This window comes from Pongo abelii, chromosome 9 (genome assembly GCF_028885655.2).
Source record: "Pongo abelii isolate AG06213 chromosome 9, NHGRI_mPonAbe1-v2.0_pri, whole genome shotgun sequence".
NCBI lineage: Eukaryota > Metazoa > Chordata > Mammalia > Primates > Hominidae > Pongo > Pongo abelii.
In genome coordinates, this window is record NC_071994.2 from 91,199,147 (window position 1) to 91,218,320 (window position 19,174).

A 19,174-nucleotide genomic window follows, 5' to 3' on the forward strand; every position below is an offset into this window, starting at 1 on the left:
GTATTAATAATATATTAATAACAGCACGAAAATCTACCTTGACATCACTTTATAGAATAAAAGAACTTTTACAATTTCTGAAAATAAACACTTGATAAATGAGTTATATATTCATTGCTATTATTGGAACTACAACAATCTGGCAGAGCATTTAATTTAGTTTTCAAACTAATGCAGCAATTAAATGTAATCTGCCTATTTCCTAGGGTCCATGTTATTTCTTTTGGTTTTATCAGGCCCATGCCATATCTCAGTGTGCTACAACTTGTTTCTATTAACAAAGTTTCTAGTTGGACTAGTAAAGGCACATGAGCATGTCCAATTTGAAATTTACAAAGAAGTTATCTATCTATTGCTTTCACTTATTTTTTTCACTATAAAATTTGCTTATGCTTGTTGAAAATGTAAAAAAGAATTCAAAAGTACTTGAAGTATAGCATTAAGATTCCATCTTTAATCCCCTCTAGTTTCATCTCCTACACCCACGCACATCAAAGATAACCATGTTCACAGCTCTGGAACTGTCCAGGCCTTGCTCATCTTACCACAGCATAATGCCTCTCAACATACATCACCAATTGGAGGAGGAAAGTGTGGGGTGTATTTGTACTTATGCCAAGGCAATAAGCACCCTACCTTTTTTGTGCAATTGCAAACTTATCTTCTAAAGTGAAAATTAGTAAGAGTCTAAAACTCATTACATATATTGGTAACTTTCCTGACCAATTCTCCACTCCCTTATGCTGTCAGTTATAACCGGGCAATGATGAATTGAAACATCATTTACGGTTTTTTTCTTCAAGGCCAAGATAAAGCAAGACAGGCTCTTGGCAGGAAAATTTAGAAGATACTTACTGAATGTTTTCTATGTGCCAAGCTTGATACTAAGTGCTTTATATTTAGTTTTCAAAACAATCTTATAGGGCAGGTATTTTTATCTCAATTTGATAACGAGGAAATTAAATTTATTTGTCCAAAGCCCCTCAACTAGCAAGACTATTAATTAGTATTTGTACTCAAATTTGCCTGGGTTCATCCTACTACTTAAATGAGAATTATTTCAAAGGGTCAAAAAACAGATTCCAAAGATATTTTTGCAACAAACTGCGAATTTAAGTTATTGCACTGTAGGTTACTTATTTCATTAAACTACTTTTATAATACTTTTAAAAGCACACTCTCATACATTACTATACTATATTTTACCCATAGTATTTGCCCCAAGCTTCTCATTCTCAAAAGAAGTCTAAATTTTAGACTTGACTATATATCAAATGAAATTATTCATATAATTTTTGGGACACTCAGAGAATAGTGGAAGATTGCCACTTTATATATTTAAACTTGTGGCTTATTACACATAGTGCACATATGGTGCACTATGACTTGTTTATATAGCCAAAAAGTTATCTCGTAAATGGCACAAATGCCTTACGTTATATTTTATGTGCTTGTACCTGTATGTCTCTGTGTGTGTGTGTGGGGGGGGGAGTTAGAAATGTTAATTTGTTAAATGTATATGTTTAATGTCAAAATAATAATATTTTTGGCATTTATTTCTTAGTGTACTATATTGGGATATTAAAAATTAAAATGCTCCCAGGCTGTCTTTATCACTGATAAAAACTAGGACTAGAAACTCCCCTGACCTCCTTGTCTAGTATCCACTCCATTGTCCTATCCTGATGCATATACCATTTACCAAAATTATACCAATTATTTACATAATTGGTATAATTGTTCAATGAGTAACCTACAGTGCAATAACTTAAATTCACAGTTTGTTGCAAATATATCTTTGGAATCTGATTTTTGACCCTTTGAAATAATTCTCATTTAAGTAGTAGGATGAACCCAGGCAAATTTGAGTACAAATACTGATTAATAGGCTTGCTAGTTGAGGGACTTTGGACAAGTAAATTTAATTTCCTTATTATCAAATTGAGATAAAAATATCTGCCCTAAAAGATAGTTGTTCAATGCTTCTATCATTTCCTACCATGGGTGCCTTGAAATTTTTGCTTGTTTTAAATAAGACCTAAAACCCATCACTCCAGAAAATACAAACTAAATGACATTGTCACAGAATAATAAATTCCTGTGTATCGGTTACATTTCTCTAGAAAAGTATTTAGCAACAACATGAAAAAGAGAAGTAGAGTAAGTCACTTTTAAACTTTTAATTTTTTAGCTGCAAGACACAGAAGAAATATATTTTAAACGGTAACCCACAGGCTATTTATGGCTATGTGTAACTAAAGTGAAATTTACAAAATATCTAACCTATGATGTAATACATGTTGATATTTATATTTTACTCTAGTCTATTTTAATGTATTCTCTATTAAATTCTGATTTCAACCCTCTAAATTGGTTTTACAAATAACTTATGAGTTATCCACTATTTGAAAAAAACGAAAAACACGGACTAGATCATCTCTTTCTTTAGAATCTCATTGTGTGTGTGTCTGTGTGTGTGAAAATCAATGTGTAAATTTAACACTGGGCCGAAATCACTTTACGAAGTCCCCTAAAATAAATGTATTTGACTATTACACCTCTTGCCAAAACATCTCCTCAATTCAACATTTGAATGTTTGATAAATCTTTCTGGAGTATTTGCAAATGTGCCAAAATGAGATTTCATAACCCACAATCCTGATGAATTCCAAAGAATTGCCTTTCATATATAAGGCTACATCATTTAACAATATATCCTCCAGCTCTTAAAAAATTCTGTACCATATTGCTTCCTGCTATTATTGGCATCTGAAGGACAGAGTGTGGAGCCTGTGATGGAGATGTAAATAGAAACAACCAAGCACAGTCTGTGCTTTTCATCAGACTCAGGAAGAGGTCTTCTGTGAGGTCAACTTGTTACCACAGGCCTCCTCCTTAATTTGTTTTCTCTTCACTATAATTAACCCATTTCTTGGGAACAAAGAAAGGTGCTGCTTTCAAAGCTAGATAAAAAGACACAAAAATATGCTCAAAAGATACTCAGTGGAGAAACAAATAGGGTTTTTTGTTTCTCAGGGAAGGAAAAACAACCAGGTGATGTCCATTCTACTTTTCCTTGGAGCCACACCTACTCCAATGTAAAGGAATGAGATTTAGATTTGTTTCAAAGGAGTTGTCCTTGGATCTAAATCCTTGCTCTTCCACTAACTTTAGCTGCAGAAAAAAATCACTCTTTCTTTGTCCATTCTACTAAAATGGTTACTTTATCAGACTGTGTTATGAAATAAACAAACTAAGCAAATTTAAAATATAGTATATGTGGTGGGGCACAGTGGCTCACGTCTGTAATCCCAGCACTTTGGAAGTCCAAGGCAGGCAGATCATGAGGTCAGGAGATCAAGAACACCCTGACTAACATGGTGAAACCCCCTCTCTACTAAAAATACACAAAATTAGCTGGGCATGGTGGCACGCACCTGTAATCCCAGCTACTCGGGAGCCTCAGGCAGGAGAATTGCTTGAACCTGGGAGGCGGAGGTTGCAGTGAGCCGAGATCGCGCCACTGCACTCCAGCCTGAGCAACAAAGTGAGACTCCATTTCAAAATTAAAAAAAAAAAATATATATATATAAAGTGATTATGTTTCAACTCACAGATTAGTAAGATCCCAATGGCAACTGATTGTCAACATTGGGAATTATCAGAAGAACAAATAGTCCAACATCGTTCTTTCCTCAACTGAGGTTTAAGTCCATTTTTCCAGAGTCCTCCAAGTGATTGTCCATTCCAGGTTTGTGCACAAGGAGTTACAGAGAACTAACTCACTATCTCCTAAGAGAGGCAATTCCTTTATTGAACAGTTCTGCTAATAAACAAAAAAAAATTTAATTAAACCATACTTTGTTACTCTTGTATTTTAGTAATTAGCTGTCTCTGTCAACTGCTGGCCATACAGAGTGAACCTAGCCCTTTTCCACCTGAATTTACAAATATCTAAATAAACAAAATATGTAAATATATCAGATACCTAAAGGTAGCAGTCAGGGCCCTGCCATGTCTTGTCTTCTCTCTACTAAATTTATTCTCTGAGGATATGATTTCAAATTGCATAACCATTTGGGCTACTCTCCTTCGAACAGGCCCTTCTTGGTTGCATTTGATATTGGTCTTGCCCTGTCACCCAGGCTGAGTGCAGTGGTGCAAACTTGGCTCACTTCAGCCTCAACCTCTTGTCCTCAAGTGATCCTCCTGCCACAGTCTCCCAAGTAGCTGGGTGCAAACCACCATATCTAGCTAATTTTTCTTTTTCTTTTTCTTTTTTTACTTTTTGTAGAGATAGAGCCTTATTATGTTGCCCACCCTATGTCCAACATTTAATGTAGCCCAGCTGTAGTCTGCAGAAGTTTGAGCATAGCAAGTCACAGAAGCTTAGTCTTGGAAGAAATCTGTATGAACTTTCTTTGTAGTGCCTGTTTGTATATTAAAAAAAAAAAGATGCAAGGAGTTGAAGTGACTTTCTTGGAGTCACAGAGTAAAATCCTTAGTTCTCATGTCAGTTATCTTACTTTTAGCACAGTTAGTCATTTTAACTTATTTTTCCAACTCCAAGATAGTATTAATGTCATCTTCATATTTTATCTATTCACTATCAAATTAACAGGATAATGACCAGACTTACAGAAGAGCCTGCAAAAACAAAAACAAAACAAAACAAAAATCCTTCCAGTTAAAAAGAGATGAGGAAAAATGATAAATAAGAAAGAAAGATAATGTCGGTTGTGGCAGCTCACACCTGTAATTCCAGCACTTCGGGAGGCCAAGGCAGGTGGGAGTTTGAGACCAGCCTGAGAAACACAGTAAGCCCTCATCTCTACAAAAAATTAAAAAATAAAAATTATTCACACGTGGTCACATGTGCTTGTAGTCCCAGATACTTGGGAGGCTGAACCAGGAGGATTGTTTGAGACCAAGAGGTTGAGACTGCAGTGAGCTATGACCATGCCACTCTTCTTCAGCCTGGGCAACAGAAAGAGACCATGTCTCAAAGAATAAAAAAGAGAGAGAGAAAGGGAGAGAGACAAAGAAAAGGGAAGGAGGATAGGAAGGTAAGAAGTTATAAAGGAAGGAAAGAAGGAAAGAAAAGGAGGATGGAAGAAAAGGAGGAGGGAAGGAAGAAAAAAAATACTCAAGATACTCCCTCTAGAGTTTTGAGGATCTCTATTCTTGCTTTCTCTTACATGCTTGCTTAGTTTATGTTGGGCAGAATTTACTGTGCATAATTTGCTTTTCATTCTGTGTTTTATGTGTTTCAAGCTGTACATTGGAACATAAACATCTCACAGCATGCCCTCTCATTCCCGAGTGTTCCTCATGCAGAAGCAACTTCAACAGAAGTGGCTGAACACTATAAACCTAGAAGCTAAAAGGTTTTAATGACATCTGGAATAATAGCGATGAAGGGAAAACACAAGTGTGTGCAGCTGCCATCCATAAGATGGGTAAATACTGAATACCTGATAGGCTACATCCTAAGAGATGATCTTCACATTTAGGCAAGCATCTGATTATTTAGAACTGTAGAAGTGTCCACAATTGCACATCACCAGAGATATTTGTGCATTATGGGGGAGCAGTGCAGTGAAATCTGCTGAAAACAAAATTCCTTTTAATTCAGCTTAGTCATCCTGGACATGGAATATTTGTGGGAGTTTTCTAGTATTTTCAGCAATTGATGACAGCAATGGTGCCTAAGAGAGAGGAAGGTGGGATGCTATCCCAGGCATTAGTCTCTTATAGGTGAGCCAGAGTCCAAGCCAGAAATTGTATCATCAGAAATGAATCTGAATATAGAAGAAACACTGCCCAAACCACATGTGGATATGTCAGCAAGCTCTATATTTTTCTCTGAAATAGGCAATAATAACTGTCTTAGAAATTATTTACTGAGTCCATAGGCTGTTCCTTCTGGAAGGGAAGAGGAGGGAGTGCCCCTCTAAACACTCTTCCTAGAGCTATCTGTAATTTTTTCACTGTTAGCAATGAAGTTTCTGACAGTGATATATGAATATGAAAAACTGTTTCTTTACAATTAGAGTTGCCCACTGTGTTTCCCAGATTACGGATCCATGATCCAACTTACTAAAGAATTCCCCTAAAAGTTTCTGCATCTTCTAAATTGTATATATTGTTAAGTCAGTGGTAACCAATATAATTATACAATGAATCCATAATTTCAAAGATTTCTGGGGATCTCACGTTTTCAGAATTTTTGTGGAGCAAAGGAAAATCTTTCAGAGTTTCTGCAAACCTTCGATATGACCCAAGAAAAGGAGCACTTCATCTAATTTACAGATCAAGAGCAAATTGATCATGCTACTTCTCAAGGCTAATTTTTATTTTTATTTTTTGAGACAGAGTTTTGCTTTTGTCACCCAGGCTGGAGTGTAATGGCGAGATCTTGGCTCACTGCAACCTCTGCCTTCCAGGTTCAAGCAATTCTCCTGTCAAGGCTAATTTTTAGATGAATTATTTCATTTGTGGTCCCTTCTACTACTTCGGATAGTTATTAACACTCTCAGTCAATTGTTTAGAAATATTGGTGCCATTGAGATAAAGGGAGAACGAATAAAGCAATGCAATGGAGAGGTAGAAAAATGGCAAAAAGGAACCTGACTAATAATCTCTAGCAATGTTTTGGAAACCAAGTTCTGGACAGAAATCTTGAGTTCCAAGACACAACTCTGCAACTAATTATCTGACAAGCAAGGTAGAGTTATGTGACCTTTCTATTTTAGTTTCCTTAACTGTAAAATACAGAAGATTAAATGCTGGCCTGAGACACAGTGTTAACATTCTATGGAATGAATAGTAATTTATGTGTCTTTATCACTACCGTGATCGTCCCAAAATTTAACTCTCAGCACTATTCAATTCCTGCAGAAACAAAATAAAGTCCTTTTAAAAATTATTCAGTAGCTTCCACAGTGCCATTTATTATTTTCCCAAGCTAAATTGTTGTCTTGTATAATGATAATTAGTAGAAATGCTGAGATGGGAAAGGTGTACTCCCACTTTTTAGAAGTCATACAAGCACAAAGACTATGAATCACACTGAAGGTCCTTCAATCAAAGCTGGATTGTTATCACATTTTTAAGTAAATAACTGACGAGAAGTCATATTATAACCTGAAATTTGCAATCTCTAGGTTAACCTGAAGACCATATTTTTAATAATGTATGCTACCAGTACAATTTATTGGTACATTTTTCTCCCCAGAACATCACTGATTTGTTTTTTGCTGTAACAAATTAACATTCCTGTCATTAGACAGAAAGAATAAATTCAAGAACCAGTGAAAACAAAAAATGAAGTGTAGCGTGAACAGGATTTAGAATTAATAAAGGGAGTCATTTTGACACCTCATTTTTATAAAGAAGCAAAACTAAAAACTTACAAGTGGCTGCTATTTATCCACATACTATATAGTCATAAACAGTGAGCTACGTACTTTACTAATACAAATTCCTCTATTCAGCAAATAGTCTTTTAGCACCTATTATATGATGGGCACTCTAATAGGCCCTGTGGATATACTGCAGATTTTCAGCTAAAGTAAGGAAAACTAGTGAAGTGTGAAATCTTGTCAATCACCCAGAAAGTACAATATAAAAATTTTTTGTATAAAACACAATGCAATAATTACTTTTCTCAATGAAGTTCAAATAGATCAAGGTAAAGAATATAATAAAGAAATATATTCAAGTGCTTAACTATTTGAAACATTCAGACTTTAAGGGAACTATCACATCTCTAGCCACAGAAGTACAGGCAAAGCATTTTAAATATTCCTTCTTGCCCACAGCATATATTGTTTTATTTCATATTCAAATTTCAAGAATATTAATGCATGTTTATTTTTTTGCTTTTGAAGTTTAAGCAGTAGTATCTTATTTGGGAGGAGGGAAGTTAGAGACTAAAGTGAAAGGGATGAGTATGTTTATACTGGACTCCATCCTGAAGGCATTTTTTATTGCTCACAATAATAGTCAGCTGGCTAATGTTGAGGGTTTCAGCTGGGCTCAATTATGTGACTGCAATTAGCTGTGGGTTGGGAAGGCAATTTTGTTGACCTGCATTGCATGCTCTCACATGTTTGAGGTCAAGTGGTCTAAGATTCACTCATTTGGAAAACCTTGGTGCTCTCATACTTCACAGGGTGATGATAGGTTTCCAGCACAAACTAGGAAGAAAGTTCTCACGTCAACCAAGTGCTATTGGTCAAAGTGTCAGAAGGCCAGTGCTACATGAAAGTAAAAGGGAATTATCAAGTCAAAAGCAAATGATGTGAACACAGAGGCGCCATTAGAAGTCATCAGTGCAATCTGCCCCACTGCTAAACGGGCAAGCACCGTCAATCCTGTGTCATCGTGGGCACATGTATCAAGGTTTCCAAAAGTACTAAGGCAAAGGACCCTTTACATTTCCTTAGTGCAGAGAGAGTTCTGACTCCATTAAAAGAAGTGATTTTACTTTTCTTCTGAGTTATTGCATATTCCTTTTCTCTGCCCAGTTGAAGAGCTAGTTTGATGTGCTCTTTAAAAAATGCTCTTTTTTTTTCTTCTTCTGTTTTATACTATGAATCTCTTTGCCTAGAAGTTCTAGGCATAATTTCTGTGTAATAGAACAAGCCACGGTAAATACCCAGTCACACAGCCTACTAAAGCTATAAATCACAGGAAATAGCAAGTGTAAGAGATTAACATCGAAGCTGAAACCCAGTTTTCCTTGTACACTCCTCTGGAATTCTGTGATGACATACACTTTCTTGAAGGAACATCTTGTGGTACCCGTGACACAGTATGGTTAGGTTTAAGTACAAAATACATAGGCAATTAGGAGAAAAAATGTTTTTTGAAAATAGGACAACATCTTTTCACAGACTTTAATGGTTCATGTGAAAGCATTTGGAAATTTCCATACTCTTCAAGAAAGAGAATATTGATGGAACAAAGGAGAATAATTATAAGAATATGAAGATAAATTATCAAGTACTGGGATTAATTCTCCTAATGCTAGAGAAAATCACCTCAACCCAGTGAGAGAAAGAGACTGGATGATAACTGACACTATCATTTCATGGAAGATCCCACCAAGACTTTCTGAAAAACCAAGCAGCAAAAAAAAAAAAAAAAAAAAAAAAAAAAAAAGAAAGCATGACCTTGGAGAGTTCCCACAGTACCCAACAAAGCTGTATCCTGTTTGACTCTCACTTTTCTGATCCCAGAGGTGAGTTTCACCTTGTGAAAATTCCTACCATGCCATTCTTGTACTGATAAATCATAAGACTTAACACTACATAACCTCGTTATCCACATACTTCTTGCTTGGGATCAAAGCAAGATAAATATTTCTTGACACAACCACACAAACAGTAAGCAAAGGAATATTTCTTCCAACCTTTGAATGTCTAATTCCAAGGTTTGTTCTCTCCTGAATCCTGGTGGTACAACCTAAATATTTTGCCTGAATTTGGCATTGTAATTTCTATTGTCTTTTGTTTGCCCACAAATAGAATGTTTTCATGTAATTGTTATATTTCAGTAGGTAAATTATGTATTTAATATAGAGCTTAAAGTGTATGTACATAAAAATTATACATAAAATATTCCACCTCATTTCTTAACTTAGATTTCTTCTCAGAAGCAGCAACTCTTAGTAGTTTTGCTCTCCTCTGAGAATAATTCTATGAATATCCAATCAAATTGTTTGTATAAAAACCCCATTTAGAAAAAATAAAATGTTATATATACAGAGATGCCACTTGTTTTTTTCAACTAAGATGATCTTGGAAATTGTAATCATTACCTAATAGAATGTCTTATTTATTTTAATAGCTAAATGATAATGCATTGTTTGAATGCATCATAACTTATTTTATTAGGTTATTAGATTGCTATTGGGGTAAATTCAGGAAAAAACAACAGTTTAAACTAGTAAAAGCCAAAGGTCATGACTAAGAGTTTCCCTTGGGGCACAATTGAATTAGCATTTGCCACACCGTGACCAAGCCCTGATCTTCTGAAGCTAGAAGGGAGTCCCTAATAAAATGCATGATTTATTTGAGGCAAACCAAAACATACCTTTATAATTAGCCTTTTCAAACACATTTTTACTTTCTCACCTAGTCATATTTTCTTATGCTTTTCACTGAAAGCCATCCCTGCTAATTTTCACCGATTGTCAGTATTCTTCTTGTTAAATTTCAATTGTAAAATTCCATTTCCTTCTGTAAGATTCCCACCATGACCCCTATAACCACAGAGGAGGAGGTGATTTTTTTCTCCATCAATTTCCTTTAGTCAGATTTGTAACACTGTGTCATTTTGAATTATGATTATATAAGTATTTGTGCATGCCTCATCTCCTTTGCCAGATTGCAATCCCACTGAAGTCTGTGATATAGAAAACAAAGGGCTATCCTTCACAGGACTGTCAGAGAGTCTTGCATATGTATTTGTGCATAATATGTGTTGCATAAATATATTCCTAACCTATGAAGTGGGGTTAGTAACTTAATTCCACATTTTACCGGACCGAAATATTTGGACTATACTGATACGTTAATGCAGAATTGTAAAAATCTCAACAAATACAATAATTCGATGATTTATAAAAAAGTATTTTGTATCTTCTTCAGTATTCTAGTGTTTAATATACACATTTTGTTTTTCTAGAAGAAGAGCTGCATAACAAGTGAGTCTGCCCATTTGGGTCACAACCTCTGTAGGTCAAAACAAATTTTTTCCAAACAGCCATGGTCAAGAACTAATGATTTTTAAAACACCACAAAAAACAAAGGGCTACTTATTATTCACTGTTATAAAACATCAGTCAGATTTTTCTTTCCTCACTATTCTTTCAGCACAAAGAAGCAATAAATTTTAAAGCAAACATGTTGAATTATTTAAAATTATACTTCTCAAATGTGTTCTATACAAGGATAAAATTAAGTTATTCTTATCTCCATTTTGGATTTGACCATGAATTCTTCTGAAAAAATAGCTGTAAGACTAAACTTTTTGGTAATTCTCTATAACAACATACCTAGGTTAGAACTGGCTACTACCTTCAGTCCTATGTGTATTTATGTGTACCTTGCTTTAACTATTAGAAACAATAGGCACCTAGAACAATCGTGAAATGACAAAAATGTGAGATGTTCAATGAAGATATAGACTTAAAAACCTCTAGCAATGAATATAAAAAATCATTATAGCAGAAGTATAATATAGCATCAGTATAGCAGAAGTAAAGAATGTAATTCACAATTAAAACAAAATTATATTTCACCAAATATTGGCCACATACACCCTTCTGTAGTTTAAGTCTATGTCTCTCTAGATATATGCCATCAAGTCTTTTCTTATAGTACTGGTATAACTGGGACAATTTAAAATATCCAAAATAATTAGGAATAGTTTGCTCTTCCCAAACCTGAAATTTTAACTGTTGAGTGCATAATAATATATACTCGATGTATGCAAAGGAAACTTACCTTCTGTGTGCACGGCTGATACATAGGTCCAGTTGTACCTCTTCACTATGTCCACCATGGCCCTTGCTTGCTGAGCATCTGAAGGCACAACCCTCATGAAATATTTGAACAGAGTCTTGTCACTCAGATCCATGCTGGTTGCTGAGTAAGCAATCTGAGGTATGTTGAAAAGCTGGAGCAAATTCTGGACCTGAATGGCTACAGAACTGGAGCCAGGCCCAATGACCCCTACTATGGGCTTCTTGGAGCGGAAGGAAGAGGAGGAGCCATCCACACAGCGCACCAAGCCCTCTTCCTCTTCTGAAGAAATGAGGGAATCTCTTATGAACTCAATGCTCTGCTCTAGGGCCACAGCCGAATGCCAGCAGGAATCCCTTATCTCACAGCCCAGTGTGATGTTGGGCAAGAGTGTGGGGTCTGAATTTATCCTTTCCAGGGTATGCAGCATGGCCTCCACTCTCTGAATGCCATACTGTTCACGGACTGCCCCACACTTCCTCTCATGAACTTTGTCCACAGTAGGCTGGTGATGAACAGAAAAGAGAGCTCCAATAATGATGTCACCCGGCATGTGAGCCACCACCCTCCTCTCACTGGACTGTGCACTCCCACGGACATCTTCTTTCAAAAGTAAGACTGACAGGATCAACAGAAGGACCATTTTAGGAAAGGAGTTTAAGCTAATAAAGATAGCATGATGGGGAAAATTCAGGAGGGTTCTGATAGCTACGAACAAGCGATGTCCTATGTTGAGTGGCAAATCAAGAAATTAGCCAGGAATTCAGATGTATTCTCTAAAGGACCATTGTGTCCCCGTGCACCATTTAGTTAGATGATCCATGTGGTCATGATCTTCTAAACCTGAAAAAAAAAAAAATAACATGGGTCTTTAACAAACATGAATGCAACTAGTTTGGGGAAGTTCTATAATCCATGTTAGCAGAGAAAACATTTTGATGATGCAGATAACAAAGAAAAAATAATTCAAAAATGTTTCTGACTTTCCTTTGACTGCTTCCTTTGTGATTTGATGAAGCAGCTGATGTAGCTTCTTGACCCTGCCTGCTTAGATTAATAGTCTTTTTTTGTTCACCTGCAATACACAAAACCAAATCTTGTGTGTGGCAGGCAGAACTGTATTGTACTCTCAGGCAGAGATGACAGAGCATCCTAGAAGCAAAACTACGCCATGAAAAGAAAACTTCAAGAAGTATGCATCCCAGAGTATTAAACATTGGTGATCTCTTGGTAATGAAAGTGTGGATAACTGTTGTTAAATTTTCATTAGGCTTTCTTTTCTTTTGAAATCTTTAGCCTTGAGTATGTAATTAATTATGCAATTACAAAAATAAAATTATCTTTTCAAAAATACCCCACATATTCTCTCTCCAAATACAATGTCAAGCAACTTGAATAATCTTCTCAGGAATAAATAAGTATTGTATCTAATTAATGTGGAAGATATAACAAAAACAAATGAAGAAAGGTGGGTGTTTCATGTTAAATAAACTGTAGAAGAGAAAGAAAAAGGTTGGGAAATTATAGAGTACAATGTCCCCCAAATAGGCTGCAAGGAAGTGTCAAATTAGCACCAATTTTTAGAGAAAAGCATATTCACATTTCAATCCCTGTTCCTATATTAAGAAGTATTAGTAAACTGTTTAACCTCTCGGTACCAGAATTTGGTCACCTGAAAAATGGGGATACTATGTGCTAGGCTGTCCCTTACGGCAATCAATATAAGATATCAATGAAATAAATGCTTTACAAATTAAAAAGTGCTATACATATTCAAAACAACATCTTTTTGTTATTAAATTTTCAAGGGCATTCTGTGGCTAGGTCGTGAGGACAGAAAATTCTCTGGCAACCTACTTGGTCCTCCAGAGAGTCTTCAAAGTAATTACAGAGTCTTGCAATACAATTCACAGTAATCAGTCCTCTAGCCCTGATCCAGAAAAAAATTCCACATCACTAAAGCTCAAAGGCTAAAAGGATGTATGTTTGGAACTATTCTGCCAGGTAGAAATTTAGTATAGCTATGAATGTCATCATCTATTTCAATTTAAATTCCTGGGAAGAAAGAAATTTTGTCCCAAATTTTCTATGGCAAATTCTAGCATAATTTGTAAAAGACAACTGACAAATTCGTGATTTGATCACTTAGGGGAATTGTGTAAGAGACTTATTTTGTTATCAACTCTGCCAGCCAAGGATCTCAAATTATTTTAAAGTGACTATCTTTCTAAGCACTGACTTTCAAAAACAGGTGATATTTCTTCACAAATGTATGTAAATATCGCACTTTTACAAGAATACTAATGGTTTCAAAGGTCATCAAATCTACAAAAAGTTAAGTCCAGACACAAAATGAATGTAACTTGAATCATGTTTCTAATCACTCCTACCATCATTTTCACTATTTCCTTCTACTGTTTCCTATGGCAACAGAGAAAGTCTTCCTATGTACAGCGACAAAAGTTAAACTTTTTAATATTTCATCAAATAATCAGATGTTCCAGAATAACTAGACATTTGGGAATATATAGAAAAAAATAGTTTTGGTACGAAAGTTGGCATTGTAGACACAGAGGAAGAAATGAAGACTGTTAGTTTTTTCATTGGCAAGTCATTTGAATATTACCAAACCTTTCTTTCACTTTCCTTAGACCCAAGACCTAAAATAATTATTCTCATGGTCATGTGAATTCTGCTGCAGACAAAAAGAAATATCTAAAGTTAAAGAAAGCACAATTTCTTATTAAATCAGAATGTTAGTGAGTGAACAAATAACAAAACACGACTCATTTTTTATGTAAGAACATCAAAGTGATATGAGAGACCTGGTGTCCTGTCAGGCTCGTGTGGGTGAAATATCAATCCCATGCATTTTATTCATTTAAGTTGTTTTATGAAACCCCTACATGTTGAGATACAGTATACATATTAAAACACTAAAATATTGCCTTTTGAAGTTATGCGAAGTTTGTTCCTTATTTAACAAAAAATTATTAACTATTTAGTGAAAGAGACTAATGTAACAAAGAACTGTAATAACATGCATCGGTAAGTATCATTATTATCTTTCATTGAGCACCTAACATGCCCATCTATTCATTAACTCACTTAACAGATATTTATGGTATGTATATGCTATAATTCTGTCCTGGGAATTGAATATTCAAGAGTGAGCAAAATATACAAGCTCCCTATGCTTGTGGGCCTTACGTATTGGTATTCTAAAGGGTAACTTTAGCTGAAACCTGATGAATACAAAGAAAAATAAAGATCAAATGGTATTTCTGTCTTTAGGTCTTTGAGGAATCACCACGCTGTCTTCCACAATGATTGAACTAATTTATACTCCCACTGCAGAAATTCTATTCAACCCTGCAATCCCATTACTGGCTACATACCCAAAGGAATATAAATCATTCCATTATAAAGACACATGCACACATATGTTCATTGCAACATTACTCACAATAGCAAAAACATAAAATCAACCTAAATTCCCATCAGTGATAGACTGGATAAAGAAAATGTGGTACATATACACCACGAAATCTATACAGCCATAAAAAATGAGATCATGTTTTCTGCATGGACATGGATGGAGCAGGAGGCCACTAACCTTAGCAAGTTAACACAGGGACAGAAAACCAAATACTGCACGTTCTCACATGTAAATCAGAGGTGAATGATGAGAACACATGTATACATAGTGGGGAACAACATACTCCGGGGCCTACTGGAGGGTGGGAGGAGACAGAGAATCAGGAAAAATAACTGGTGGATACTTGACTTCATACTTGGGTGATGAAATAATATGTACGACAAATCCCCATGACACAAGTTTATGTAACAAACCTACACATGTGCCCATGAATTTTTAATTTGAAAGACTTAAAATTAAAGTTAAAAAAAGAAAAGATAGTCCCAGCTACTCAGGAGGCTGAGGCAGGAGAATGGCATGAACCCGAGAGGCGAAGCTTGCAGTGAGTGGAGATCGTGCCACTGCACTCCAGCCTGGGTGGCAGAGAGAGACTCCGTCTTAAAAAAAAGAAAAAGAAAAACATACAGAAGAATGAAAAAAAGTCAGTCACGTAAAAAATATGCGTACAACATGAAGAACATGGGAGGCATGATGATACAAGATGAATATGGAAAGGCAATAAAGGTCCAGGCCATGTAGGATGTTGTAGGCTCTTATAAAAAATTTTAATGTTGGCCAGGCGCGGTGGCTCACGCCTGTAATCCCAGCACTTTGGGAGGCCGAGGCGGGCAGTTCACTTGAGGTCAGGCTTTCAAGACCAGCCTGACCAACATGGTGAAACCCCGTCTCTACCAAAAATAGAAAAATTAGCTGGATGTGTTGGTGCACGCCTGTAATCCCAGCTACTCAGGAGGCTGAGGCAGGAGAATCGCTTGAACCTGGGAGGAGGAGGATGCAGTGAGCCAAGATTGTGCCACTGCGCTCCAGCCTGGGTGAGACAGTGAGATTCCGTCTCAAGAAAAAGAAAAAAGTTAATGTTAATTACAACAGAAAGCCATTGAGGAGATTTAAGCAAATGACTGGAACAATTCAATCTTAGAAAGGATTATTCTGGCTGCTCATTTTCCTGGATAATCAATTGAAGAAATCTTATAAAGAAACCTGTAATAATCTAGCAAGAAATGATGGTGACTTCTCTAAGATTGGTGACAGTAGATATGGAGAAAAGTGGTCACAGATATATTTTCCAAGTTGAATCAACTGTACTTGCTGATAGACTAGATGTGAGTAGTAAGGTAGAGAGAGGAATCAGGGTCTACTCCTAGCTTCTAGTTTGAGAGCCTAGTGCATTTTGACAGCATTAATACAGATAGGATAGACTAGCACATAAACAGGTGAGGGGCAGAAGAAAATTAATGATCTTCATTTGAAAATGCAAAATTTGAGATGCCTTGGAGGTAATCCAGGTAAAGATGTCAAACAGGAAAGTGAATATGTAAGGCTGAACTCAGGGGAGAGTTTTGGTTTAGACATGCAAATTGAGGGTCATCAATATATAAAATATTTAGAATGCATGAAATCACCTGGAGAGGAAGTATAAATATTGCAAAGGTACAGCTAAAAAATAAGCTCTGCTGAGGGGCCAGATTTGAGAAAAGCCAGCTATGAAAAGGAGTCAACACAAAAAGTAAGAAGATAAAGTGAGAGTAAATGACGTCACAGAGGGCAAAAAAGAATGTTTTAGGTACTTTATTTTTAAAGACTTATGCAAGGCTTATATATTTCAGAGAAAAACGTATCTGATTCACATGGAAGATACTATATTCCATGTACATTCTATACACTGAAGATTTCTGACACAATGGCTATGTCTTTGAGTGTGTCTGTATGTGTGGCATATGTATACCAATAATCCTTATAACAACCCTAAAATGTAGGTACAGGTTGAACAACCCCTACACAAAATGCTTAGGACCAAAATTCAGATTTCAGAATCCTTCAGATTTTGGAATAGTTACATTATACTTACTTACTGCTTGAGCATTCCAAATCCTAAAATGTGAAATTGGAAATATTCCATTAAGAATTTCCTTTGAGTGTCACATGGGTACTCAAACATGCTACAATTTTGGAGCATTTCCGATTTTTAATTTTTGAATTTGGGATGTTTGAACTGTATTATTTTATTACCTTCATTTTACAAGTGATGTAATGGGTTTTGATAAGTTAAAAACTAGCTGATCACTTAGAAAATAATGGAGCTAGAATTTATGTCTACGCCTGTTGACTTTATAACACATTGTTTTAACTATTCCTTGCTGCCTCACAGCCTCTTTCTACCAAAAATATGAAAGATACTATCAATGTCCATGAAAACAAGAAGGGCCACCCAGACACAATTTGAACATCCAAGAGATATAGAATCTTACAGGAGTCGCCTTTCAAACTATACAGTAAAGAGCATTCCAGGGAAAAGATTATTCAGCTCACAGAGACACAGAAGGTACAGTGTGTAGGTTATCTAGTACAAGTGTATTTACATTGCCCGGATATCCACCCCAAATTATGGCTCATCAGATTATGAAGCATAATCTGATGAGGCAGATATTAGCCATGAACTTAGATACCTGGAATATACTTTTAAAAAATTTATGACATAGAAATGCGAAAGAACTGTGCTATTACTTAGATTATTATAAGGTGAAATAGAAAGTCATCTTATGTGCAATCAAAATACAAGAAATTCATAGAGTAAATTCCAAATAGACCTGAAAGGAATACATCAAATCTATCAGCATCACTCATGTGTTTTCTATAAATGTTTATTGAGTAACACACCCTTCTATGGCCCAAGGATCCAGTTATGGACAAAATAGATATAAAGTCACATCATTATGGAGCCTATACTCGAAGAGGGTTTGCCAGACAAGAAACAAAATAAATATGTAAAATATTGTGTGCTACATGGTGGTGAGTATTTAAAAGCAAAAAAACAAAATGCAGTGAAGCAGTATAGAAAGTGCCAGAGATATAGGAAATTTTGAGTAATGTGGCCAAAGAAGCATAAACTCAAAAAATAACATTTGAGTAAATAGCTAAAAGAATTAAAGGAATGAATCATGCAGATCTCTAGAAAAACAACATTCCAGGTAAAGGATAAAGCAAATACAAAGCCCCTAAGACAGACTTAATGTTTAGTGTGCTGAGGAGTAGCAAACAGGCTCATGTGGCTGTAGAAAAGTTAAAATGCAGAGAAAGGAAGACATGGAGAACAAGAGATAATGTGGTGATGTTGAGCCTGTTTGGACTTTAAAAGACTTTGGCTTTAACATTTCATAAGAACGTTTTTCTGGGAGGATTCCAACAGAGGAGGAACACATTCTACCCAAAATTGTAACAAGAATAAGAGCACGAAGGCAGAAAATGAGGAGCAATTGGGAAATTTGCACTAACTTAGGTAAGAGAGATGACAGTGGTTGGATTGGAGATACGGTAAGTACAAGTGGTGAGAACTGCTGGGATTCTGAATATATTTTGAAGGTAGAGTGAACAAATTGGCTATTAGAGCTGACTTGGGATATTGGAGAAAGAGAAAAATCAATGAGGATGCCAAGATTTTCAGCCCGAACACAAAAAGGATGGAGTCGCATCGGCTATGGTGGAGAATGCTGTGGCAAAGATGTGGATGGAAACAACAAAACAACATAAGTTCAATTTTGACATATCAAGTTGCACATACTAGAAACTCAAGAAGAGATCATTGAATGAGCAGGCGGATGTAAGGGGCTGAATTCTGAAGACAGGTCTGAACAGGATATAAAATGTGGAAGGCGTGAGTATACAGAAGTCCTTTTTGTAAGCCATGAAACTGGATTAAATCACTGAGGAACTAGAAAGAGAAAAGAAACTAGTGCCAGAGATTGTGCCCCAGGGAATTCCAAGGTTCAGTGGTAAGGAATAATCAGCAAAGGAGACTGAAGGATTTTTTTAATAGAAACTTCCTTTTGTGAAGTGAGGAGAGAGAAGCACTAAAATGTGAAGTATTTATGTTGCACCATGCAGAAATAAAGGGACGGTATGCTTTGATTTTCTCAATAAATATTATGGGTAGGCATGTATGCATACATAAAGACTGGAAACATACATTGACATTAATAGAGTG

General features: G+C 35.9%; 1 protein-coding gene across 5 annotated transcripts in view; it reads right to left on the bottom strand.

Annotated features, from left to right (window-relative positions):
• GRM5 (glutamate metabotropic receptor 5) overlaps positions 1-19,174 on the bottom strand; it is a 664,926-nt gene that overhangs the window by 555,313 nt on the left and 90,439 nt on the right. For 4 of the 5 annotated variants that reach the window (XM_063711323.1, XM_063711322.1, XM_024255290.3 and 1 more), the window contains one exon: positions 11,517-12,377. In XM_063711323.1, coding sequence (XP_063567393.1) covers positions 11,517-12,177 — 661 coding nt within the window. In that variant the 5' untranslated portion in view covers positions 12,178-12,377. Of the gene's footprint in view, positions 1-11,516; positions 12,378-19,174 lie in introns of those variants that run through there. The other variant, XM_054524884.2, reaches the window with a different exon arrangement.